The sequence below is a fragment of the Calypte anna genome, chromosome Z (assembly GCF_003957555.1).
Source record: "Calypte anna isolate BGI_N300 chromosome Z, bCalAnn1_v1.p, whole genome shotgun sequence".
Lineage (NCBI taxonomy): Eukaryota > Metazoa > Chordata > Aves > Apodiformes > Trochilidae > Calypte > Calypte anna.
The window spans coordinates 39,409,099-39,435,828 of record NC_044274.1 but is presented as its reverse complement, the minus strand read 5'-3'; the positions used below and the strand labels follow the sequence as shown (position 1 = coordinate 39,435,828).

Sequence of the window (26,730 nt, the reverse complement as noted above, 5' to 3'; positions counted from 1 at the left end):
CAATTAGAAAATGCATTGGTATAAAAATTATGTATGACATTGGGTCATAGCTAAAGAATGTTGTTTTAGAAAGGGATGACTGGCCCAGAGAAGAAATCCAAAATAAACTTCCTAAATTTCTACTTAGTTTGCTGAATAGAAGCTTAAATTTACTTTGCTTTTTTCTTAGGAATCTAGGTACTTAAAGGTGAAACTTAGGCGGCCTGCAACAGAAAGCCAAGTTAAATCAGTTTGACGGCTCATGATACAGTGTATTTCTGTCATTCAGTATGTGATAGCTCCTCAAAATGCAGCCTGAAAGCTACAATAACCATAACAGAGCCCCGCTTTACTGACACTAGCATCTCAGTATTTTTATATGGGACTTCTGTCTGCTGTTGGCTGCCTTCTGCTTTTAGTGGGGAGTGGTCAAAGATAGGGCCTGCAGATGAGACCCAGCTCACATGGTGGTTCCATATGTGACATATGGCCGCTTGACTCTTGTGCCCTGGCCTTGCTGTGGGGCTGTACCTGAAGTGGATCCCTTGCCCAAACCCACAATTGCTAGGGCAGCCTATGAAACCAAACAGGTGAGTGTTTTGGACTCACTTACAGAGCAGGCAGTGATTATATCTTAAAGGCACAGTGTCACATGAACATGGATGTGCCTTCTGATGCTCTCACCCTTTGGAAGACTGGCCTGGGACAATACTGTTCTCCATAAATAGTCCCATTTTTGTACACTGGATAATCTGGCATTGCATTGAGTTTTCTACTCATTGCAGTCTGAGGGCATGTGAACTCAATGCACTTGACTGACACCCAAATAAGTGTCTTCAGGTATTCCCCTTGCCTCCAGCCACGGGTCAGTGAAGGACAGCCTTCCGTCTTCGCTGTGAAGCACAGTGCTCCCTGTGCATTCATTGCTGTTTAACTCCTAATTTTTAGATAGTTTTAGGTTAGTTTGAAATAAAGAGATTCTGTGGATAAGTTTGTTTTATTTCAGTCTCAAGAGGAAGTTTTTTTATTTGTCTCCTTTTCTCTAAAGTTTGAAGCATTTGCTTTGTCATGTCTTCAGTGTGAACAGAAACAGAAATCCTCATCCGCCAAATTCCACCTTCTACTTAGTTCCTCGGAGAAAGATGTTGTATCTGCTATGAGAAATAGGTTGGAAAGAAAAGAACAGCTTTTGAAAATCGTTTTAAAATGAAGATTTGAAGTCTCTGTGTTAACATTCAGAGAAACTCTTACTGATTATTCCATATGCCTGGCATTTGACCCAGGTGAACGAACTGAAAAGTTTGAGTTCACAAGTCCTAGGCATATTCTGGAAGATGACATGTATGAAAAATCTGTTAACCAATCTGAGGGATACAATGAATGACAGAGAAAGCTAAAGAGAGGCACTATTTCCTGAGACAGTTTTACAAAACTCTTTAGTATTCTTACAGTTGTGTTATAGCTCAAGAAAGGCTTCTCAGGAAATCAGAATTTTTTTCAGGTGTTACTGTTTATTTGCACATGCCACCTGAGAGTCATCTAATATTGAGCTCAGAAGAACAACCGAAGTGATTATTCTTTGATCCTGCATCTTACCTGTGCTTGTCTCCATGATTGTTACCCTTCAAAAGTACATTGTGCTTCTCCATCACTGTGAGCAGTTTCTTCTGAAGAGATGGAGACCATTGCCTCTGAAAGCTGCTGAGCACACTCCCAGACTGAGTCTCCTCTTAGGCTTTGTTCACTCATTTTGTTAAAAAATTGAGTAACAGAGACCAGTGACACTGTCTGATTGGTTATTTCTCAATCCTGGACAGTGACATGTCTTAGGAAGCAGTATTCTGGTTTCCATGGGACTATTGCTAGATACACAGAAACTATTCATTATTGTAATAAGGTTAAATCATACAGTCACATTTTGTTCTTTGGGTCTTCACTGACTTCAAAGGTGTTTACAGAATGCATTTTGGAAGAACTGATAGTTGGATATTTGTGATTGTGACCACCAAGCTGACAAAACCTATCCCACTACATTCCTGGCAGCTTACAGACACTAATAAAAACTTCTGAAAAACCTTTTTTCCTCATAGAATACATTCTGCAGAGAGTCCTCATGACATTGAATAATTCTTCATGCAAATACATGAACTATCTTGAAGGATTTTAAGCAATATTCAGATATCAGTACCTACTTGTAACCATTGGATACACTGATTAAAAAAACCACCATAAGGACATGTGGCATCATGGCTGTGTATTAGTCATTATTCAAAATTGTCCTCATTCTTTCCTCCTGTTGAAGCATATCTTTCATGAGAGTCAGCAGCTGATGAACATTTTTATGCCTACCTGGTTTCTGTCATTCTGAATTTTAATCAAAAAAACAGTTTATTCATGATAAGTGATATCAGTGATATCAATAAGTAATATGCTTTCCTGCAAAAGCCCTCATTGGCAGATGGCTAATACTGGTGTGCAAAGGTATCAGAAGGGAAGATTTACTACAGTCATAACTGCAATAATAATTGCATATTTTCATACTGTGAAATAAGCAATAAAGCGTGATTCAATCTCATTCTGGGAGGCTGCCTCTACAAACTCTTAAGTTGAAGTAGAAGACCAAGACAGAAGATTCCCTTCTGTTCTAGTCCAGAATCTGCATGGTGAAACAGATTCATTTTGCACTATAAAGAAAAATAGTCTTCTGCAGGGCCTTTCCACAGCATACTAAAGCAGTAGTTGAAAGAGTCATAATTTCTGATGTGTGTGCATTCAGTGTATTTGCTGCCAGCCCTTGGTGTTGATATAACTTGTGAGTCTTCTTTATTTATGTTGGACCATAAAGGTAAATAAGCCTAGTGGCCAGCTGATTTTTTGGTAATAATATGGAATAAGGGATAGAGGAAGAAAACTTGAAGCAGCCTTCACCACTTTCGTTCCTTGCTCCTCTCATTGCAGCTTCATCTGTTCTTGAAGATCTGCTGAGGCAAAGGCAAAGCTTTGTAGTCTTATGAAACCCTTTGTCTTCAGTGTATTCGGAGACAATGAAACTATGGAAACTGGGAGTTCTCTCTAAAGAGGATTAGTGTGTAAGATATAGATTAGTTTGGCTTTTCATTCTAAAATCCAGATACTCTTTTAGAACATCCTGTCTGACTAAACACAGTTGATGGAAAAATACATTTCAATATACTTGCTGGGTAGCAGGTATGGTCTTATAAGAACATACTAAACAGAGTGGACATCTGTATACTTATGCTTTTACAGGCACCCAATGGAAACACCAGAAACAAAGCCATTCCTGCTTTGATAAATGTTTCTGTTAAGTGCATTATCCTCTTTATGATTGTTTTCGGTAGATTTTTGGACTTGGAAAACAATGAAAGGTTATACATTATTAATGCAATCAAACGTCTGCATTTTATTTCTCTAGGACATGAAAAGCAGGAGGTGTGAAGTGTTGTTCCTAATGGCAATCCAAGAACTGAGCCTGCTGCACTGATGCTGAAGTGACATCTTAGACACTGGGAATACAGAGCATATTAAAAAAAAAGAAGCATAAAGGATGGACAAGAAAGAGAGAGCTGATCTTAAGGTAAGTCTGTATCAATACGACTGATATTCTGCAGAGGACGCTGGAGAAAACATCTCAGCACTTCTGATTTCTAAAGGTAACAGTGTAAAAAGTACCTGATAGTGATGTGGACTTCGAACGACTGAAATGTCTGCTATAAACCACACCACACTTGTTTTTATGTTAAGTGGCATTCTGGGTAACTGGGTGTGAGAATTTGCATAATGAGGATTAGTTTATACAGCTTTGCAAACCAGATTTTTAGGTTTTCATTTTAGATCACAAATGGCAATTCTTGATTCCAGGGAATACTGAAAATTTCTCATTTCTGAAAGAAGATGCACCATTTAGAAAGAAATGGCAGAAATTTCGAATTAAGGAAATGCTTGCAATCAGAGAAATATGTATATCTAGCTATATCCCAGTCAAAGTCCAGAGCGTTGGCATGTGCTGGGATTTAGATTTTTTACAGGTTTCAGATTCATATAAAGATTTGGCCTGGTAACAGTGACTGATATGTCCTATTAAAATATATTTATTTAATTTATAAATGTCAGTGAAACTAGCAAATGGAGTACAAAGTTTCTATGCTGACTCAGAGAAAATTTAGTGGAAAATAATGTAATATTTTAAAAGGAGTAGATAGAAAAAGATGCTGTTTATTACCTACTAAAATTTCCAACAGTACGTTCTGTTATTGGAAGTTCTATTGCATTTTTAAGGCCTATAGTGTAAGAAGTGCAATATAAGAAGACTAAAGACAAAATGGCAGCAGCATAAGAGGATGCTTGTTTGGCAGCAGGGTAGAAACAGTCTTCTCACCTTCCTTGCCTTTGAAAGAAGAGTTGTTATGTGAAACCACTTGTAAGTTTAACACTTAATGTTTCAAAAGGCTTTAGGGCACATCCCTGGGATTAAGAGCAGGCTTTTCTGCTCTGTTTTTCAGAGTGCTGCTGATCCTAGATTCTTGACCTGGCAGTGGGAGTATCTTCCTAGTGATATTGATGGCTCTGTTCCCAGCCTTATCAGGGCTCCTCTGTAGGGGAGGTGGAGAGTTGGGCAGCACAGAAGATGAGACTTTGTCAGGGAAATTAGAAATGGGGAGACCAGAAAATGTGAGAAACATCTAGTGGGAGGGAAATACAGATAAAATCTGGAGGCATGTGGGCACTGGACCTTACAGTTGATACAGCTACGCAGCTGAAATTGGCAAAAGAAAAACATTAGGCAAAAAAGCAGATCAGGACAAAGAAACCTAAGAACTGGGATTGGTTTGGATAAAGGTAAATTTGGGGAAACATAAAATCGAGATTAGAAGAAAAGTTAGGTTTGAGAGACACGTTGGAGGAAATACAGAAGAGTGGAAACAAAATACAACTCAGAATAAATGGAAAGTAGGCCTGCTGTGCTAGTCCAGCCAGCTATAATTGCTGCAGGTGCTTGACTTGGTCCGATGGCTGTGGTTCTCAATGTGTTCAAGGTCTTCAGCCCTGGAGGACACAGTGATAATGGCTAAAGGAGGGCTGAGGTGAAAACCGTAATGAATACACTAGTCACATACTGGTTTTCTTGTACACAGCCTGAGCTGCTTATCATCATGAGCTGCAATCCTTTTACTGTTACTTTTTCACTTTTCCTTTTCAATAGTTGTTTATTACTTATGGGTCAAGCCTTCATAATTTAAGAGAGAATTCCTTTCCTTTTGGACCTTCCTCTTAGGTTGACAGTGACTACTGTAACTGTAACTTACAATGTGGATTTATTTTCACAATAGCCTAAAAATGATCCAGGAGAAACCTTTCAGGCTTTGGAAGGGAAGCTGAGAGGCAGTCAGAATGGAGGCAAAAAAAGATATGCCGAGTTTGGTATACTTGAGACCCAGATTCTCGGGGTGATGAAAAACTTGACAGGGTCGAACCAAGGGGCCGCTTCGCCTGGGGGCTGGAGCAGGATCTCATCCCGGCTTTCGGAGCTTCCCGGGGGAGCGGCAGCGAGGGCAGGGCCATCACTCGGCTGTTCCACAGTGAAAACCTCACCTGCTGCTTCGGGGCAGCGTGCACCTTCCAGTACCGCGGAAACAAACAAACAAACACACACACATACAGACACACACAAAAAAAACCCCTTAACTCCTGAGCAAATCAATAACTGCGGAGTCAAGGGTAAAGGACGGAGCCTCGGGAGCCGCCCTCCTCCCGCCGCCGCGGGACAGGGCTCGGCGGCGCCGAGGGAGATGTCTGCGTGGCGCGACCTGATCTTCTCCCGGCTGGATTCCGTCTGCCGCGGCAGCCGGGAATGGCCCGGGGGCTACTGGCGGCACCCACCCCCCGAGCGCTGCGAGGCGGGGGAGGACAGCCGGCCACGGGGGACCCCGCACAGGGCCCGCCGGGGCGACTGCCGACCCGCGGCCCGGCAGGTGAGGGCGGTGCGGGACAGGACGGGCTGGGAAAGTTTTCCTCGGAGGGGAGGCTGCCAGAGAAGCAGAAGTCGTGGGGGGTGATGCTCTTCGTCCTCATCCTGGCCAGAGCCCTCTTGGCCTGAGGGGTAGCGGCATCCCCGCACGGAGTGGGCGACGGGGCGGCCAGGTAGCCGGATGCCGCCTCGAGATGCGCTGCTCCTCCCGTGGTGCGCGTTTCACTCACAGTGTCGTGAGTGGCGTTTGGGCACATCTGTAAATGGCATCAGGCTTCATCTCGAAGTTCAGACGCCTTGGGGGGAGAATAGATCTGTTGGACTTATGAGAAAGAGAACAATCTCAGGCTACGGGGGGCTGTTTTGCCAATGTTTTAATGTTCTGGTGTCGGTGCCGGTTAGCGTCGCGCTGCCGGCGATGCAGACTCTTGTGATTTCACATGCGCTCACATGCTTGTATTGTGGTAGCCACGAAAAACTTCTAGAAAAAAGGAGTGCCCACGCTGTGGACAGGGCATCCTGGCGTGGTGATTCTGTGGCAGTTCATTTGAATGACATGAAGGTTACAAGGGGTCTATGTAAGAAAACTATTATGTGTTTGTGCAGGAAAAAAATTCTTCTGCCTAGTAAGTCTTTTCTACCATGATGCTGGTTGAAGCCCTTTTTTTTTTTTTTTTTTTTTTTGTACACAGAATCTTTGTATTTCTGTTTATGAATAAAATTTTCCATATATATAGTATTGGATTGTGCACTAAAAATGAGCTGGGGTTTTAAGTTGTGAATACCAGATTTTTTATTTTATTTTATTTTTTTTACCAAAAAAAGGAATCCATTAATTTAGTGTTGTTTGGAACCACTGCGAGAATAAACTGATACTGATATGAGGCTTAAGTGCATCATCAATCTTTGTTTATTTGTTTTTTTAAACAAATTGAAAATCAGTTTAAAGATTCTTTCTTTGATAAGTTTATATTGAAAAATTCTTATTTAAAGTAGTAGCAGTAGGCTTATAAAGTAATATTAAAAAACCCATAATGAGCAGTAAATAGGTTTGGTTATGTTTGAACCTAAGTTTCTTTAATTGTTTTATTACTTGATAAGGGACAAATGCTGAAGGTTTCTTGGTTGTTACAAGGCCAGGGCCACAGAGATTACCCAACAGCGAATGTACTGAAGTACGTTTTTCCTGGAAATCACCAGTATCAGGAAGAAAGCTTATAAGAATCATACAGAACTGTACCAGTGTTTGATAATGATGGCATTGGGGTACAGGATGGCATGTCAGGGGGAGGCTGCAGCCGTAACAACAGAAGGACAAACCCTTCATGTTGCTATGACCACAACTCTTGAACATGACTTGGGCTACAAATATACAAATAAGGTGGCAGAGACCATGCTGAATTGTGGCATCCCATCTACAGTGTCTGTCAGTGTTGATATAATCTGTATACATCTGAATGAAACCTTTCCACAAGGAAAATCCATGTCAACTATGTACAATAGTACATATAGCGTTCTTCATACTTCAATAGTACATGTACTCTTCCTGCTTTTTTTTTTTTTCCTAAATGTGTCACTCTTTCACCCTGCTTTTTCATGGCTCAGAAAATTTTAACTTTATTTTACACTCAACAGCACCATGTCAGCTGAAGAGATGGGTCCCCCTACATGTGACCACCAACAAGCTAATGTATGGGCTTTAGGTTGCTTATCTGTAGCAGTGGTATGTCCAAGCCGGGTAATTGATTTTTTGAGAACTGCAATTCTCAAAATTGTTATTTCTCAAAATCCTCACACAAATGAGTGTGAGACTCTTCAGGCAGTTCACAGCATAAGGTGAATGTTAGGTGGCTCTGATTTAGGTAGTTTCAGTTTTTCCTTGGTGTTGTTTTCAGACTGTCTCTATCAACTGTTGCGTAAAGCTTCCCTGATTCTTGTAATAAGTGTAATATTTCTGTGTAACATGCATACTAAGTAAACCCTTGTGAACCACTCTGTACCCTTTGAATAACCAGTTCTTTTGCTTTGTGTTTCTAACACTTCACCTCAGCTTTTGAGAGCTGGTTTTAACCTGCTCCTGCCAGACCTGAACGATACCCCCTTAAGGGGCCATAGATTTGCTTCAAAGTGATTCATCCTCAAGACAGGCAGGATTTATGTAGCACTTGTCTTCATGCTCTCCTAGGGGCTGAAGTTTTACTGTAGTGCAGTGAATTATCCAGTTCCCCTTGCTCATTGTGTAGGACCAGAAGGAAGCATCTAAACCAAATTTCTGGAATTTCGTGCTATTCCTTCCACCAGGATGGAATCTGGGTGCTGTCATCCTGCATATTGATGAATGCAAGTCAAAAAAAGGATTTAAAAAAAACCTACTGGTGGTCTGGCAACTTGTCACTTTTTCCAAATCAAGTGTCCTTGGGTTGCTAATGAAATGAATGCTTGGTTTTTTACCAAATTATTGAGTCTTACTGATGAGAATTGAGTTCAGTCCTCTTCAGTGTTGTTCCTAATGATGAAACTACACAGGAGCTGTGACAGGATAGATGCTTGCCTCCCAGCCTTAGGTGGTTCCAGGTGCAATGGGCTGGAACTTGGTAAACAATCATGGCCAGCCCTGTGGTATAAAGAAATTAACACACTGTCATTATAAAAGTGGTTTCCTAGCTGCCATGTAGTGCTAGGGATTACACTGAGAAGATGAGGGACTTGGCCACATCCAGGTTGTGACTGTAATGTTGTTTGGGTCAGGCTGTATTGCTGAGGTTGGACTTCAGAAATTAGTTTTTACCAGCCGGGCTGGGGTGGAACAATCCCAGGTTTGATCACAATCTTACTGATATAAACTACTGCATATGTTTATGTTTTATTGGCATAATTTACCTTCCAAAGAGGGATAGAGCTAGCTTCTACTAGTACTGCTCCAAAGAGCTCCTGAAATACACCCATCCCTCTACATATTGGCTCACCAACACTTTGGGAGGGCTGGATGGAAGTGCCAGCACCCCCAGCCCTCCCAGCCACCTCTTCCTGTCCCTGCTTCTTCCAGTGGCCTCCTTGTTCTTGCTCCAGCCTTTCCCTCAACCCCTGCACCAGCACAGTTCATGAGACTTTCTGAACACAGAAGCAGCCAGGCAGCTTGGTGAGCAGGGAGTGCTGCTAGGAGTTTGGGTGGGCTTTGGGGCTTCCACTCGGTGGCTGAGCAGAGATGGAATAGAGACCTTTATGGCTGCAGGGAGCGTGCCTGGGAGCGCAGCATGGTGTGTGTTGGGGGCAGGAGTTGCTCAGTTCTGGGAGGGAAATGGCAGTGGCTGCCAGGTCATCTCGTCCATCCCAGCATAAACAGCAACTACAGCTGCTCCTCGATGCCCTTAGCAAACCCAAGCCTCTGGGGTCTCTTTGGCTGTTGGTGCAGTCTGCAGTGCAATAAACCAGGTGATGAGGCTGACATTGCAGAATATGTCATGGCACACTAGGACAAAGGCATGGAATGTCCTGGTGGAAATCCTGAGGGTGTGTTCAGGTGGCATCTGTGGCAGTAGAGGATGTTTCTGTCTACACAGTCCCCGATGGCTGTTCCCAGGCCATGGCTGGGTTTTCCTCCAGGTGGATCAAGGCAACTCTCTGTGGGGCTGTGGTGTTTGGCAAATTCACAGTGTGATTTACATTTAAAAAGAAAGACAGCACCACAAAGGAAAGCTTTCTTTATTTTTTCTTTTGCAAGGTGGTGGGGTGGGCAGAGGCAAGGAGCATTGTGAGCTGAAGCCAGATAAGAAATGCAGCAGTGGCACTGTGCCTGAAGTCTCAGAATTCATCTAAGCTGTACTCCTGCTCTCTTTGGAAAATGGCATTTCAGCCCGTGAGTCTGCCTGTTTTAAAGTGTGTGAGGGCAGATGTATGCAGTTGTCAAGACCACAAAAAGATTTTATTACTGAGTGAAATAAACAATGAAGCAAATAGAGTCGTGCAGCTCCAGAGGTGAGCTGTGTGGGTTACTGGTAACCTTTAAACTTCATCGTCTTGCAGTTTAATATTGATTGCTATCATGCTGAGACTTATGGGTGACCTCCATACTTCTTCCAGCTGAATTTTGGAAATTAGATTTGTTTTCCCCTTTATACGTGTCCTATCTTCAGAGAAAGGGTCTTCTCTCTATTAATTCTCAATATTAACCCCTGCGTTATGAAAATATGAAACAACCAGGTAATTTTCTTATCTTCCATCTCCTGGGTTAAACTGGGAAGAGCTTTGTGCTGTGTAATTTTGACTCCTTTCATTGAGGAAGAGGTTTTTAACAGCAGTGAGTGGTTGACCTCTGTGATTGCTCAGTCCCAGGCAGGTGAGGCTCAGTTTCAAAAAAAGCAAGTTACTTATCTGTTTGCTAACATCAAGTGCTGAACAAAGAAACAGCACTGGCTTCCAGGGAAACAATGGAAACTGAGCAAGGCTTGAAGCATTGTGTTGACCCTCTGACCAATACATCTGAAGTGGCAGTTTCTGTGGGCTGCTTGGGATTTTCAGCTCCTTGAAAAATGACTTGCAGCAATATTACTTTAAAGGGGACATGGAAGTTATCTTGAATTCATGGGATTCTCTGACTATATTGCAGTAGGAAGAAAAAATGCTTGATTTGCTTTGCTATATGAATACTTCTACTGACTTCCAAAATATTGTCAGTGTGAGACAGTTAGCAGTGTTCATCAAGGAAAACCTGCAACTCTTGTCTCCAACAGAGGCACAGTAAAGTAAGGCTATTCTTATATCTCTGTGCTCCAGGCATCAAGCTGGAATTTCTCGGGAAGGGTGAGAATTTTGTATTTAGTATTTTCTGTTTTCTTGTCATAACCCCACTGCTATTTGTGTTCAGACGTATTCTTCCAATTGTAACATATTGGAAAGCCTGAAGCAGTCAAAACTTTTTTCTTTTCTTGGCTAAGCTTGGGATCAAAATATTGGAAACATTTTAATGAACCCTTGATGTAAGGCCTCAATCCAGAAAATGTGGAAGAAAATACCATAGCACGCTGTTGTTTGAAGACTGAATTTATGTACATCTGAGTAGCTGACACACTCTCCATTTGTGCTAAGGATAAATCTAAGATAAAATCTCTCTTCAGAATTAGTGGAGAGTTTTAACAAGTTCTACTTTCCCTCTCTGACTTGAGTCTACATTTACCCTGACAGTACATATGACTTGTCCTCTATTAGTAAAGGTAGTGTGCCTAAAGACCTGAGAGTGTTTAAACTGGATGTATTTGAATGAATTACTGGGAAACAATCACAGAAAGTCTGCTGTGACCTGAAGTGATGTGCTATCTTTCTTAAGGAGAAAACAGAAAACTTTTCAGTGCTATTGAATCTGCACTCTGGCTGCCAAGGCATTTTGGGATTAACTGATAATTGTTTTATAACTGGGAACAGTGAACTGTTGGATGACAGTGGAAACATTCAGATAAAATTATTTGCCCAATTCTTTGGTGAGTCCTTTTGAGATGTAATGAAGACATTTTCTGTCAAATTAAGTTACTTATAGTGCACTATTTTCACAGATATGCAGAGTCCTGAACACCTGGGCAAAGGAAGAGGGAAGAAAATTTGGAATAGCGAAAGTTTCTAGTTATTAGCAGATATACTGATGTACTGTAGTGATGAAGTTGAGGGGAACCACAGCATGTCTGTGTTAAAGGCAAGACTGTAGTCCTCTGACAGCATAGCCTGAGCACAAGGAAATTCTAGAAGACCTAATAGTTTGTTGAAAACCTCATGTTGAGTTCATGTTTTATTGCGCATGACCCCGGACTTCTGCAATGCACTTCAGCCCTATGTGGTTCCAAAGTGGTGTTTGTTAGTCAGCTGTTAAATTACTTCATTCTATAAGCATTCATGTAATGGATGCAGAACCAGAAAGTTCCTGCCCTGAAAAGCTTATGCAAGACAGCCTATTAAAGTCTCTTTAAGGCTGGCAGTAATTTACCAGCTGCCATTGGATGCAGAAATATTTCTGGAGTCCTGTTTTTAACTTCAGAATTACTATGCATAAAATGATGATACCTTCAAGTGCACCTTAGCTTTTATAACTCATGGGAAGTTCCCAGAGGTAAGAGTTCAAGAGATACAAGTGTACTTACAGGCTGAGGTCTTATGAATAGTCTTGAATGTCAGCTTACAAGAACTCTGGCTGCATTTCAGGTAACTAATGTTCTTACAAGCTACTTGCTCTATGTGTAGTTATTTTTTTAAAGCATTTAAGGTATTTAAGGACACTGTGCTGTACACAGAGGCTGGACTCTTACAGTGGCTGTAGTAATGGGAAGTTCTTTCCCTCCCCTCACTGTGTATTTGAGTAAGGTTTGGTTACACTACCCTGACTTCTCTCAGGTATGCTTTCACCTGAAATGGTGTCTCCCTCATTCCCAGGCACTGGCAAAGAGTTATAGATCTCCTGAGTGTTTCTACTTACTGCCATCAGCAGTAAAGCTTCTTTAAAGGTATTGTTTATGTATACTGTATTCCTGAGACAAATCTCTTAGCCCCAGTATTATGTGTTGATATTTAATGTATACTTGTCTTCATCTAATTATCTTGAGAGTAATAAAAAATTCATAACTGAAAAATTAGTTATATGAAGTGTTACTATGTTTTATTTGGCAGAAATTCTACCAAACCTGCTTAGCAATGCAAAAATATTAGTTAAGATCATTAGGAAGACCCAAGTTCTTGAGAAATGCCTTAGAAAAGTGTGTGTAGTGGATACTGTGTGTACAGAACAGAGGCATGAAGCTTGGCAGCACTTTTCAACTTTGTTTTGGCTAAGACACAAGATAGAAATTACTCCTCTCTATTGTCAGTACAGATTTGTTGCAGTTTCAGAAAGTGCTATGTAAGTTGATTATGTTGGCTAGTTTCCAGCACAACTGTTCTTTGCTTAAATGAACTAGCCTGTAATCTAAACTGGCTAGCCATTATGTTTTCTCATTATCTGTCCCTGTCTGGATCTGCAGTTTGTCATTGAAGGCAGTTGCTGTTGTTGTTTTGTCCAATAAATAGTTATGTATAAAATAATGGATGAAATTATTCTGACACAGAGAGGTGTGCCTTTGCATTTCCTTTTGCAGGGAAATGAACAGTGTCTGGAGCAGTGTGCTGTTGCATTAGAAAATGTGTGTGGCTGTGTCTTTCACACCAAAGAGGACATAAGTACAGCTAATGGTGCTACAGATTTGTTTAGTATTGGCAGCGTAACCTAGTTTTCCTGAGTTTGGTACTCAGCCTATGAACAGTGCTTATTGTCTGGTCTTGAAGGGACTGAATATTTCTTGCAGATCTTGGTTTAGTAAAGCTAATTCCAGAGCAGGACAAATGCCCATTAACCTCTACTTATCAGTGTTTAATTGGTGCAGTGCATCTAAAGGCTCTGACTCTGGCTGGTGCTTTAGGAGCAGGTGAGCCGGGTCAGTAGAAAGCAGCGGCAAAAATTAGCATACTCCCCCATCTGCAATTGGAGGGTGTGTGTGGGAATCAGTGAGGGCACCAGGTGAAAGCAGGTGATTCCAGAGCTACATCACCCCATCCTCTGAGGCAGGTGAGCCAAGTGATGCATGACTGCTCAGGGATGGCAGCGTGGTCACCCACCTTGCTGATGGCGCCCCTGAATTTTGGAGGATGCATTATCTCTGTGCTAGGCTTGTTTTTTAAGTTTTATGTGCTCTCCCAGTCAGCAGTGATTTTAAAGAAATGAGTGGTGCAGATGTTTCTCGAAATGCTATGCTCTAATATCTTTCCTTCCGAGAACCTTAATTTTTTGACAATTACCTATGTTTAACCAAATTTGACCTGCCAGTGTCCCTTTAATACCGCATTATGCAAGGATCTCAGACACTGAAGATATTGGAGAAGTGATTAAAAGCAGTTTTCTAAAAACTACTCATGTGCCTTAAATTTCTGAGCCAAACTCTTGCCACTCCATTGACTAAATCAGTCTAGAAATCTCCAAAGCCTCTTCTGTGTCAGGGAAGTATAAGCAGCAATCCTAATCCTCATACTGGCAAGAAATGAAAAGGCAAAACTCCCAAAGGTCTCAGGACTTAGTGGAAGGAAAATTGAAAGGAAAATTGCAATATAATCTTAGATTCATGTCTTCTTTATATCAGAACAGAAATCTGCCAGTCAAAAGGAATATATAGGTGTATTTTTAATCCTTTATGATTTGGTGGTAGAATGGACTTGGTTTGATCATGACTGAGGTGTTGCTACCTCACTGTAGCAACAAGAGCAATTTTAATTTGTTGAAGCTTGTCAGAGAATCACAGAAAGTTAGGGCTTGGAAGGGATCTCAAAAGATCCCCTGCCAGAGCAGGGTCACCTACAGGAGGTCACAAAGGAATGTGTCCAAGTGAGTTTTGAATGTATCCAGAGAAGGACACTCCACAACCTCGCCGGGCAGCCCGTTCCCAGTGCTCTGTCACCCAGTTTAGTTAAATGATGGATAATTTAAAAGGTTATACAGAGTTTTATGAAAGGAAATAAACACTTTACAGTGATCTTTTACAAAACCAGGAGCCAAGAGCAAACAGCAGTTCAGAAGTCTCCTCTTTTCACTGTTAATTGCTCAGCCCTTAAGTCATGGATGAGTGTGAAAAGAGTGATGGTTTAAAACCCTTTTCCTGATTATAGTTTGCTTAGAAATCTTAGCAAAGCCTTAGATTAAGAAGTGACTATTATTGTTACAATGTAAATTTTACATATCACACGAGGATTTTACCTTGCATAAAATTAAGAATAAGCGTAAATATGTAATGGCTCACACTGTTTCAGTTTTGAAGTTTGTGCTTCACAATATGAAGTACAGGGTTGTATTTTATTTTTTCCTGTTGTTAATTGAAACGTCATTAAAGAAAAACATGGTGGGGTTTGCATATGATATTTCGTGATGTTTTCATGTTTACTGTTTTGAGATGAAAATAAATGTCAAAATTACAGACTTCGTCAGAATGATATGCAGATTATAAATTAAGTACTGATTTTTTAAATGTAAAACTAGAGGAAGCAAGGAGGTAGAAGGTAATAATTGAAAATTTATGTTGAAATATTTGCACGGATAGATACTATGTTTTCAGAGCAGAGCAAAGACTCCCAATGTTTTGTCTCTTGCACTTTGAAAAGTTGTTTTCTTTCCTGTTTACTGAGAACCCTGGTATTAACTGAGATGAATGTGCTAGGGTGTGCCACTGCGTGAGGTGTGTCCTTGGTGATTCTAGATTCAAAGGTCAGAGAAACTTCTTGGTGACCTTGTTCACCTGTAATAGATGGGAATTTTTTCAGTGAAATCTGTAGTAGCAAGGTTAGATGCCTGGCATGTGATCTGAAACTATAGGAGTTTTTCCATCGTCTTTGTCAGACCTTGAACCTGACCCACGGTGACTGGAGTCTCCTGATCAGCTGGGGCATGTGTTGTTTGCTGCCTGTACTGTCTGAGTTGCAGTAAAACACAATGCACAAACTGGAAAAGGAAAACACAAAATATCCGGAATTTTAAGCATCAATATTTTTGTCTCAAATCATAACCACTCTCTGAAATCTAAAAAAAGAGAATGTATTAAACAAGGCATGTTTCTTAGGAGACAGCTTAGATGTTCAAAAAGCTGGTAGTAGAATAGAAGCCTTTTCATCTCCCCTTTTAGATATTTTATCTTATCTTGCACAGTGTATTGTCATCCCCGAGGACTGTAAGTTTAGTCATATTTTGTTTTGAAATAACCACACTGAACAGCTGTTGTTTACCAGATGACCTGTCCCCCCTTTATAATGATTGATTTGTGTTTTGTCTTTATGTGTAACTTTATGATGAGGAACACTGAGCTTTGGAGGTAAAAAAAAATCTTTGACACTTCTTTTCAAGTGTACTCACGTATGGATTAGCTAAGTGTCAGTGCCTTGCTCACCTGGCAGCATGTTTTGCTGGTGTTGCCCATGTGGAATCGCTGTTGCAGTTGGCTGTTTATCTCCAGTGCTGGCCTTCACACCTGGAAAGGTACCCAGATAAAACTTGTTTTGCAGAATATGTCATGCAGAAGGTAAAGTAGCTCAAGGGAAGCTACCTGAGACGGTGCAATGCTAACAGATTGCTCAAAATTACTTTGAAATACTAGAGCTCTTACTAAATTAAAGCGACAGCAGTTGGATGTTTCTTCTCATACAAGACTGAGCATGTCACCTCAGCAGATGCTGTAAGGCTTGTCAGCCTCTTGGCTGTTCTGTCACACCTGTTCTTGTTAAGAAAAAGTCTAATAAAACTCATTCGTATTCAAAGCATCCCATAACATAGAAAGATTTTTTTGTTCCCTAGTTCACACTGAAAGGCAATTACCGGAAAGAGTAGTGAGTTTCGGAAAAATGAGAGTCCCAGGGTATTGTAATATAAGAAACATCTCACTTTTTTTGCTCAAGAGCTCAAACAACTAGAATAAAGTTGTTTAGTTAAGTATGATATAACACTGATTCCTAACGAGTACTACTGAAAGGTTTTGTATGCCTGCCCTTAGGTAATAAAATTTGCTTCACCGTTTCCAAGGCATTTATCTGGATTTAATTTTAGCACCTTGCCTTCAGTAGGTCCTTTTATAAGGTAATTAATTTTCCTGAGTGCCTGTGCTCTGTCCAGCCCACAAGATCTTCCATGCTGTTACTCCTTCATTAGAAGCTCAACTAGAAATTCAATTAGTTGCTCTGAGAAGAATATGCATGCACACCAATGCCAGAAAACTTCTTTTTAATGATCTCTTTCATCTTTGTCTGTGGGAACCTGTCTCAGAGTACTTTAAAACCGAAGGGAGGACTCTCATTAATCTTGGTGGAATCTGGGTCCCCATCTGCAGACAAGCTGATAGCTCACTCAGGTAGCTTGTGACCCTTCATAGCTGCGTGACTGGCTGGGAGATTATAAGAGTGTATTTAAGGACATGAAGCTGAAGTAAAAAACCCTCAAATGAGCCTGCTTATTAAGAAACATAACTCTATCCAGCAGATAAAGGAGAGGTGTTCTCTTTTGCAAGAATTATTGCTGAACTTCAGCCATAAACATGTCCATCATTACTCCTAGCAAGTTGAATTACTGGCATTCTGATGAATTTAATTGTTATTCTAAGTCATTGTACAAAAGGCATGTTTTAAAAAAAAGTATGGAGACAAGTACTTCCTTATTTTTATAGGGTAGACAATCTGTGAGGAACAATTGTTTTAAAACATGCAGAGTGAATAAGGAATAAATATTTATTGTTTGGCTACTGTTTGGTTTGTATGTCTAATCATAAATCAGAACCCTATTGTGCTCTGTCCTAGAGAGTTTGCCCTCCATGTGTAAGGTAGACAAGAGATAGTAAGACGAACATCTGGAAGAATAAGAAAATAATAGCTGGTATAATTCTGTTTACTCTTTATGATAAAATATCCATCTGTTTCATGTTTCATTGAAGACATGAAAAAATCCTTTGATGACAAAAAAAATTAATAATTTGCTTTGAGGGTTTTCTAAAGTCAGTCCCGGAGATTTCAAAGTTCATCATTCAGAAACTGTCATTCTTTCCAGGTAGTTTGATCCTCATAGACCTGAAGAGAAAGGTTCAAAGCCTCCCACTGAGATTATTTGGGAAAAAAAATCTCTGTACCACAGTGACTGTTCAGTTTACTAGGCTGCAACAGGCTTCACTGAGCTGGTGTTCACAGTGTTCCAGGAGGCCAGTGGAAAAGGAACAGCTGACATACTCTCTAAGTGCTAGGTCTAGTCTTTGGTCCCTGCTTTTGCATTTCACCATAGTCCTAGTTCATCTTACACATAACCAGAATGAATCTATTCTTAAGTCTTCTAAGAGTATTAGGAAAAGAATCAACTGTCTTTTTCAAGTAAAGAAAAAATTATCTTGTTTTTTTTGAACACTTAACAGCCCCAGTAAGACTGCCATTTGCTAGTCTTCTGGCAGAAGGCAAGTTCAGTCCTTTAAGCTGTTCTGATTTATCCTTTTCACTTCTGCTGTGGTACATCTACCATGTGGTACATGGAACAGGCTTCCCACGGAAGCAGTTCTGGCACTGAGCCTGCCTGAGTTCATGAAGTGTTTGGGTGATGCTCTCAGGCACCTGGTGTGATCCTGAAGGTGCTCTACACAGGGACAGGAGTTGGAATTGATTACCTTGGTGGGTCCCTTCCAACTCAGCTTAAAAAAAAAACAAACAAAAAACGCAAAACCAAACAAAATAAACAATTTTCATATTTATTAGAGAGGAGTGGGAATAAATTTTAATACTGATCTTTCCGTGGAGCTGTGCAAAACTTGGGGGTGAAAGGTTTGGACTGTTCAGAGCTGTGGTTTCAGCTTAAGTGTTTGATTTCATCTAACATAGTGATGGGAAATGTTACATATTATGTGTATGCAACCATGTAGATGTTATAGTTCAATTTTTGGCCCTGTGTTTTTAAGTTCAGTAAGACAATTGCATTTGAATTGTCTTTTCAGTCCCCTAAATCTTGGATTGAAGAGGTCTTCAGTAAAAGAGAATGTGCACACATCATTCCCAGTACAAAAGATCCCCACAGGTAAAACAATGAATTTTATTTTCTTTCTGTTATGTTTAGAAAGAATTACAATAATTTTTATGGGTGGTGTTTGTATCTTGGATGGAATTCTTTGCTGTTTTTCAATTCCGTAGTGACTTGTGGTGTTAATGGGTTTTCATAGATATTGGCACCAGCATGCTTTAAATGATACTGTTTGTTGGATTAGAAATTGGTAACCACTGACCTTCCTAGGCTTCTTAAACATGTTTCTCTCCATCCAATAACCAAAACTGTAGTATTCTTATTGGTATGGTTGTTAATGGAGAGATTGTGTTACATGGAATTACTGCTGCACAGGAATTCTAAATCCTGTACCACCATTTTTTCCCTTCCTCAGAATAATGCTTGTTGTTGATTACAGTCTTCTGGGATAGCGGTTTCTGCTCAGGATGGCATAGAGTGTGAAAAGATCAAATCCTCAACTTGTTTTTTGGACCTGAGAAAGCAAACATAATTTGGTATTTCCAGTTGTGTATCTAGCGGGTGGTGTTGCCTAAATAAACTTGATGAAATCATATTCTGAGCTTGTCATTTTGATTATATCGTTTTGGACACATGGATTATGCAGAGTAGATAAGTTAGATAAGACATCTATGGAATGTATATTTGACATACAGTCTGGTCTATAAAATTCCAAAGAAATCACTGAAGTTACCCAGCACATCTTCCAGGGGTGAGCGCAGAATAAAATAGCCTTTAATGCTATTGATGAGAATTTTGTCACAGATGAATTGATATTTTATTAATACCATTACAGATGTTTTCTTTTATATGAGCATGTATTAATTATCCATCTTTTCTAACAGGTGTCCTGCAGGATGCCAGGTGTGCCAGAATTTAATCAGGTAGGAAAGCATAAATATATATCTTTGTTTTTTATAATGAACTAAAGTTAGTGGTGGATATTCCTAGTCAAGGAAATAAGGAAAGCAATAGTAATCTTTCAGATATCTAGTCAGAGCAACATTTTTGTGAGAATGTTTAGCAAAGATTTGCATAAAATAAATTGTGTGATAATCTGTAATTTATTGGGAATAGAAAATTTTATCCAAATACTTTATGTGGAAAAGGTTTCCTTAATCTTCTCTTGAAGAATGATAGGCAGAAATAGGCCTTTAAGTGGGAGACAATTCCAGCTATGTCTTGACTGATATGAAGGAGACTGAATCCAAAACAATGGAGAATGGTAAGAATTAAAGAAAGAGGAAGAATATGATAAAGGCTAGGGAAAGGGAGTAATAGAAATATTTCTGACTAATGGTTTTCTGAAGATTTTTTCATCTCTGCAATGGGCATTTCAAAAGGAAAGCTGCACAAATTACATCACTTTAGGCCTCTTAACTTGTGTGTGTTTTTTTCAGACAGCTAGTATTTTGTGGCTTGTTTTAATTAGTTGTTTTCAATCCAACATTTGAAATTCAGCTGGTGTTCCCAAGAAAGTGATAAATTATTAATTCTTGGAAAAAAATTTTAACTTTACGTGGCATTTATTTTTTGTTAAAGGCCTCTGAAGGCTGAACCAACTGAAGACAATGCTTTTCTTATAATTAATGATTAGGAAGCTGGAGCTAAGTAGAACTACTGTCGCCTGCATGAGCACAATTATTTTCCTTTTCATTATGTTTCACATTTTATTTATTCTTCTAAGAGTTACGTGAAACAAGAGCCATATTTTTCCAAAAAGCAAATAAGTTACTACTTGAAATCAGGTCACTGTAAAAGACAAATATACAGAATGGTGTTGGCCTTGTAATTAAGGTAAATGATCTGTGGGGCATCTGTTCAAAAAAAGACAGCTCCCTCTGAGAGAGGGCTTGTGTGATCATTTTTGCATAAGAGCAGAACAGAGATTCACAAACTTTTGTAGGTGTTCTGGAAGAAATGCAGGGAGGATTTTAATCCTTCCTGCTAACCTGCAGCTACGCCTGTGGGCATCTAGGTTAAGTTAACTTGTGCTTCAATATATACTGGTTTAATCCTGTCTAAATCAAGACCACAGCATTTCTGCAGTTGTTCCCTTTCACCCCCCACATGATCACCATGTTGTGTTTTGGTCTGGGAAGACCATTGGTATGAAAATTAATGTCAGGGCGTGGAAAACTAAGCCAAAATTACCTTTCTGCCAAATCAGCCTCCAAAACAAACACCATTTCACTGCATGAATGTGAATATTATAGTGTAAGATGGAGAAAGAGAAACTGGAAATGTGCACCCTTAAGGGTGGGTTTGTTATTTATTTTCACCCTTTTTTCCAAAGACATCCTTTACCTTTGTGAGGTTTTTATCTTATAGTTGTTTCTTTCACTTTTCATTGAGCATTTTCATGGTCTTTAAATCCATGTGAACGCTATTTGCTGATCTGTCTGTAAGTGCAGAACTTATATGTGGATATCTGATGTTCATTTCAGTCAGCCTAATGCTACCTGTTCTTGTCTCCTTGTATACTTTTAGGTCTACACAGGGATTTGTTCTAGTAGAATTTCTGCTGTTCCTAACAAGGGGAAATAATTTTCATATGAGTGTTATACCTGGTTGTATTGTACTTATTAGAACAGCAATGAAACTCTACCTGTAATTTTCCACAACAGTCCAAAATTGGTGTGAATGTACTTGATGCCTACTATGATTTGACCTAATACTGCAGGCAAATGAAATCTGTTAATGATTTCTTGTGGAGAACTTCCAAGGTCTGCAAACGGTTTATGAGTGGGTTATGCAACTATTTGGTAATATTAAGTAGAATTACTGCATTTAGTAGTTGCTAATCAAATCTGAGTAACTTACTGGCACCTTTCTGCATGTTTCTCTGGTGTGTTGAAATGCCCTTTATCTACTCTTCAGTGCAGTGCTCACAAATATGTTGCATAAAGAACCTAGGTGGGTCTATCTTCATGAATATTCAGCAATGTGGTGCAGAACTTCTGCATCCTTGCACATCTGAGGTGTTCTCTCTTATATCTGACTTTTTAGGAATATTTTTTGGACAGTCTTTAAAGTGCTGCCTAATTCTGTGGTCTGGCTACTGCAGATACTTTAACCGAAGTGTCAACCTTTTGTATTTACCCTTGGTGCTTCTAGTGTGACTTTTCCAGGAGCCTGGTTTTGTATTACTGACCTTGCTCCCCCCATCAATAGGAGCTTAGTGACTCTTTAAGGGAAAGAAGGTGAAGTCATTGCAAACACATTTTCCACCAAGGCAAATGATATCTTCACAAGATCACAGGTTAACTCAGGCTGGCAGGAACCTGGGGAGGTCTCCAGTCCCAGCCCCTGCCAGAGCAGGCTCAACCAGGGGCTCAAGCCCAGGCTGCTAAAGACTTCAAGCAGCTGCTATGTAAACCCTCAAGGATGGATTCAGCACATCGTCTCCAGGCCCTGGCTCCATTGCTGACCTGTCCTCCCAGGAAGAAACCTTCTCCTTATTTCCAGTCAGAATCTTCTGTATTCCAGCTTGTGTTTCTGTCTCTTGCTCTACCACCACACACCACTGTGAAGAGCCCAGCTGTGTCTTCTCCATCCCCATCAGTACTGGGGATGCTGTTGGTTGCCCTGAAAGTTGCCCCTTTCCCCAACTGAACCAGCCCTGGTCCTGCAGTCTCTCCTTGCAGGACAGTAGCCCCCTCTGCCATGTTGGTGGCCTCCCCTCACCTCCAACACATTTGTCACTGTTGTTCCCATGCTGGGGACCCAAACAGGAGGAGGCTGCACCCAGAGAGGATTGGCAAGCACCATGCAGAGGAGACAGTCCCTGCCCTGCCCTGGCTCTTGTACCATGGCCTTCTCATAGTACAAATAATGCTAATTAATAAAACACTTCAGTGTTCATTTGGTCTCTCACTTTCAAGGTTACTGGTTTTTCTGTTCAGATGGTTAGTTCCTTTCTGTCTGATGTCAGCTTTTGAGAAGGCAAGTTGCTGCAGCTCTTGCTGCTCTAGGAGGGGCTGCTTACGTGTGAGACAGATAGTCATTCTGTGCTCATAGTTTGATGGTGTGTTTGTTTGTTTTCGGTTTTTGTTTTCGGTTTTTGTTTTTGTTTGTTTGGGTTTTTGGTTTTTTTTTTTGTTTGTTTTGTTTGTTTGTTTGCTTTTTACCCCTGCCATCTCCACAGTGCAAATGTTTGTGAAATCATGCAGTGAGCCAGACCAGGCACTTCCAGTTAGACTAACTTGGCAATTAAAGCCCTCTGTGAGTCTTTCTCTGCACCCACCTAGGTTATTTCCTCTTCATTTTTCCAAAATTCAGTTTTGAGTACATGCCTGACTTCCTTTTGGCAAGTCCCTGTATTTCTGTGCTATATTCTGCTATTTGTTGCATCTAGGGAAAAGGTGTAGGTCGTCTAGGCTAGCTAATCCGTGTTGAATTAGCTTGACAAAAATTTGGCATTTTTGATAGTCGTTATTGCCTTCTGATTTCTAGCTAACCATCATCACACATATGACAATAGAGCTAAAGTCTTTTTTGTGGTGCTAGACTCCTACAACTCTTTAATTATCTACTGAATAATCTTTTTTCCAACTGAGTTAAAAATCAGCAGGAGTGTGCAAGGCTTCCTTCCTTCTCCAGTCTGATTTTGCAGAGCATTGATCAATAAAATGTAACCTATCAGTGTTGAAAAACTGGAGTGCAAACATAATTTCATAGTTTCTGGGTATCAAAAAGTATGTTTCTAAATCAGTTCACTTCCTTAATGTGCTTTGGGTGTGGGTTTTTTCTTTGTTTTGTTTGTTTCTTTTGTTATTTTTAGTCTGTTTCTCTTTCACTAGTTAGTTCTCACTCATCTTCATGGAAAACTTTCTCAGCATAACTGTTCAGAGTTTTGAAGATATTGTTTATTTCTAACCTGCCCCTATATCCACAAGTAATTTGTCTGAGTCCCAGGGCAGTCACTGATTTTGGGTTGCTAGAAGCTCTTTAGTATCTTAAGTGACTAAAAGGGAAAAACTTCTCTCTGTTCAGTTCAGTTCAGAGAAGGACAACTAAGCTGGTGGAGGGTCTGGAGAACAGGAGCTATGAGGAGGGGCTGAGGGTATTGGGGATGCTTAGTTTAGAGAAGAGGAGGTTGAGAGGAGACCTTATTGCTCCCAACAGCAACCTATAGGAGGTTGTGGTTGCAGGGAAGTGGGTGTTGGCCTCTTCTCTCAAGTAAATAATGATAGGAGTAGAGGAAATGGCCTGAAGTTGCACCAGGGGAAGTTTGAACTTGATATTAAGAAGAATTTTTTTACTGACAGAGCAGTCAGGCACAAAGAAGTGGTGGAGTCACCATCCTTGGAAGTATTTAAAAACCATGTAGATGAGGCACTTCAGGGTATGCTCCTGTGGGCATGGAGATAGAGATATTAATAAATATATTTTACTTATCTTATTGGGAGGTGGGTGTTGAGAGTTTCATGAGGTGATCATAGAGGTCTTTTGCAATCAATTGGTTGGAATTTTTAACAATACTGTTATTTTACATTAACTTTTGAAATGTCTGGAGGAAAACTGGACTGTCAAGTGTCAACATATATTATACTGAAGTTAATCTTGTAGAAGTCTGGAGTCCATCAAAGCCTGTATGGCAGTAGAATTGAGTGAATTTGGAAGCTGGGTTACTCACCCACTCACCAGTCTTAAATGTCACAAGTCTGCTAAATTTCATTTAACATTGCACTTCAGTTTTGTATTTTGTATATGCACTTTGCTGGTGTTTTGAAGGTTAGGATGAAGGTTACTCTGAAGTCCTCTCTAGATGAGAGTTGCTCTTCTCTTGATTAATGTCAGTAACTCCTAGATCTTTTTTAAAGCCTAGAATAACCTGCAGTAGTAATTTGTGGTAATAACCATAGCGAGCTTTGGTGTCCTAAGAAATTCCTCTGCAGTCTCATATAGAACACCAGTAAATTTGAACTGCATTGCACGAGTCAAAAGGACTAAATGGGACTCTCAGATTGTTATAGTCACCCCAATTACAGTGTGGTTTGAATCGATAGGGACCTTTGAAGATCACCTACTCCAGCCCACTTAGTTGTTACTAGTGTCCATCAGGTAGTGAACAATTCAGCATCCGACAAAACTTATTTATGATTTTATTTTATGTTTTGACATTTTGAGATTTTTTTCAGCTGTTTTTATTATCTCCTGTGTCAGCAAAATACAATATCCTTTGTAGAAAACCCTATTTGGGCTATTCTGATGGAGGTCCTAGAGATGAATGCAAGTGTGTTTGTAGAAAATAATTTTTTTATTTTTAATGTAAGGTGTTGCTGTGGACGGCTGATTGGAGATCACCCAGGAGTAGACTGTAGCTGGCCTGCTTATCCAGCTGCCTCACAGAGAGGTGAATGGTCTGTGCAAAACCACACAAAGTTGAGTCCAACAGATGCATTTGGTACAATCAATTTTCAAGATGGAGACCACACCTACCACGCCAAGGTAACAGGTGCTGGGTTTATGTGTCCTACTTCTTTTTGTGATTTCAGCATAAGAATGACAAAAGGTGGTTCTAGGTGAATATCAGATTGTTTGTCTAAAGAGATCTTGGGAATCTAAAAGTAACTTATAGTAGAGCATGTGTATTATATTTTTACCCTTAGCTTCACTGTGATTAGGCGTAGTCTGGCTTGCTGACTGTATTGCTAATTGATGTGTTTTTGTGCTTTTCATGTTATCTGTAGTGTGAAGTTGCTAATCCTGAACAATATCTTTCAGACATTAATGCTGAGAACTTTGTAAGATGTTGGAGTTTCTTTCCTTGTAGTATGTAAAAGATACTTATTTTACCTACTATTGTTTCTTACAGTATCTTCGACTCTCTTATGATAGCAGTTTGGATCAGCTGTTGCACCTGATGCTTAAAGAATGGCAGATGGAGTTGCCAAAGCTGGTGATCTCTGTTCATGGAGGCATTCAAGATTTCAAGCTTCCCTCAAAGGTCAAGCAGGTTTTCAGCAAAGGACTGGTGAAGGCTGCTGAGACTACTGGAGCATGGATAATTACAGAAGGCATCAACAGCGGTAGTGTAATTGTTTTTCTTTGTTTCAGTCTTCCACTGGTGTTCTTTCTTTGTATATAAATGTAGCGGGAGGAGCCCTTCTTGCTCCTAGGGCTGATCCTGAGGCCTCGGGGCTTAGCCCATTCCTGGACGATGTCCTAGGGCTGTTCCTGGGGCTCCGGGATCTACCCCTTCTTGCCTGCTTCTGGGGCTCCTTGAGCTGTGGGCTTCTCCATCCTCACTGAAGAGTGAGAGCTCTCTCTGTGGGTGTCAGCTGCTCTCTTATTGGCCCCCTGCTCCTGCACATGCTCAGGAGGGAGGCCAGACACAGGTGAACCCACACCCACTCATCAATAACTCAGGGCACCTGGTCTTGTCTCACTACATATAAACATATACATCTAGGGCAATTATAATGAAATTGCTTGATAATTTGTTGTATATTTTCCCAAAATGAAAAATCTTTTTTTTTTTTTTTTTTTTTTTTTTTTTTTTTAAAGGAGATACATATAACAAAGTGTGAAATCACATTCCTCTACTGTTAACAGACATTCTGAGTGTTTTTAATAATACTTCTTTTAGTTAAATAGCAAGTATTCTGCATGTAATAAGAAACACCGATAGCAAATAACCAGAACTTATTTGCAGTCAACTGTTTTTACTTCAAAAAGATATTTAGACACAGAGGACTGTGACTGGTGTTTTTGAATGACTTAGCAAATCCAAATTTAACTTGGGTTTCATAAATAAGAAATCCTGAATTATAATAATCCATAAACTACCCTGTTTATCTAACCTGTATCTGAAAGTCCCTGCAGATTTCTGTCAAAAACTGAGGTGCTCAGTAAGCCACAGTTCTGAAAGTTTTACTTCTTTAACTTCTATTCAAACCAGTGACCTTACAGGAGAACTGTTTCGTACATTTATTTAAATAATGAATTTTTTATCGAGGTAGAAAGCACCATTAGCATCATACATGAGTGTTATTAATTCCAAATGTGTGTTGAGTTTGCAACATTGTTACATTATATCTGAGCCTTACAATTCCCGCTGTGCACATCAAATGTACAGGTGAGGTGGGATGGTTTATTTCTGCTTGAAATAGCCAAAAAATTAATTAGATGGTGGGAATCCTTTCACTGGTGTCATGCAGCAGGTCTCCAAATGTATAAGAAAAATGATGAT

At 40.1% G+C, this 26,730-nt stretch overlaps 1 protein-coding gene across 1 annotated transcript in view; it reads left to right on the top strand.

Annotated features, from left to right (window-relative positions):
- The first annotated feature begins 6,146 nt into the window (after positions 1 to 6,146).
- The window catches only part of TRPM6 (transient receptor potential cation channel subfamily M member 6), an 83,951-nt gene continuing 63,367 nt past the window's right edge, over positions 6,147 to 26,730 (top strand). The window contains exons 1-6 of the mRNA XM_030467587.1: positions 6,147 to 6,543; positions 7,067 to 7,140; positions 18,436 to 18,551; positions 19,379 to 19,417; positions 24,812 to 24,986; positions 25,354 to 25,567. Of these exons, the coding sequence (XP_030323447.1) occupies positions 6,147 to 6,543; positions 7,067 to 7,140; positions 18,436 to 18,551; positions 19,379 to 19,417; positions 24,812 to 24,986; positions 25,354 to 25,567 (1,015 nt within the window). The remainder of the gene's footprint in view (positions 6,544 to 7,066; positions 7,141 to 18,435; positions 18,552 to 19,378; positions 19,418 to 24,811; positions 24,987 to 25,353; positions 25,568 to 26,730) is intronic.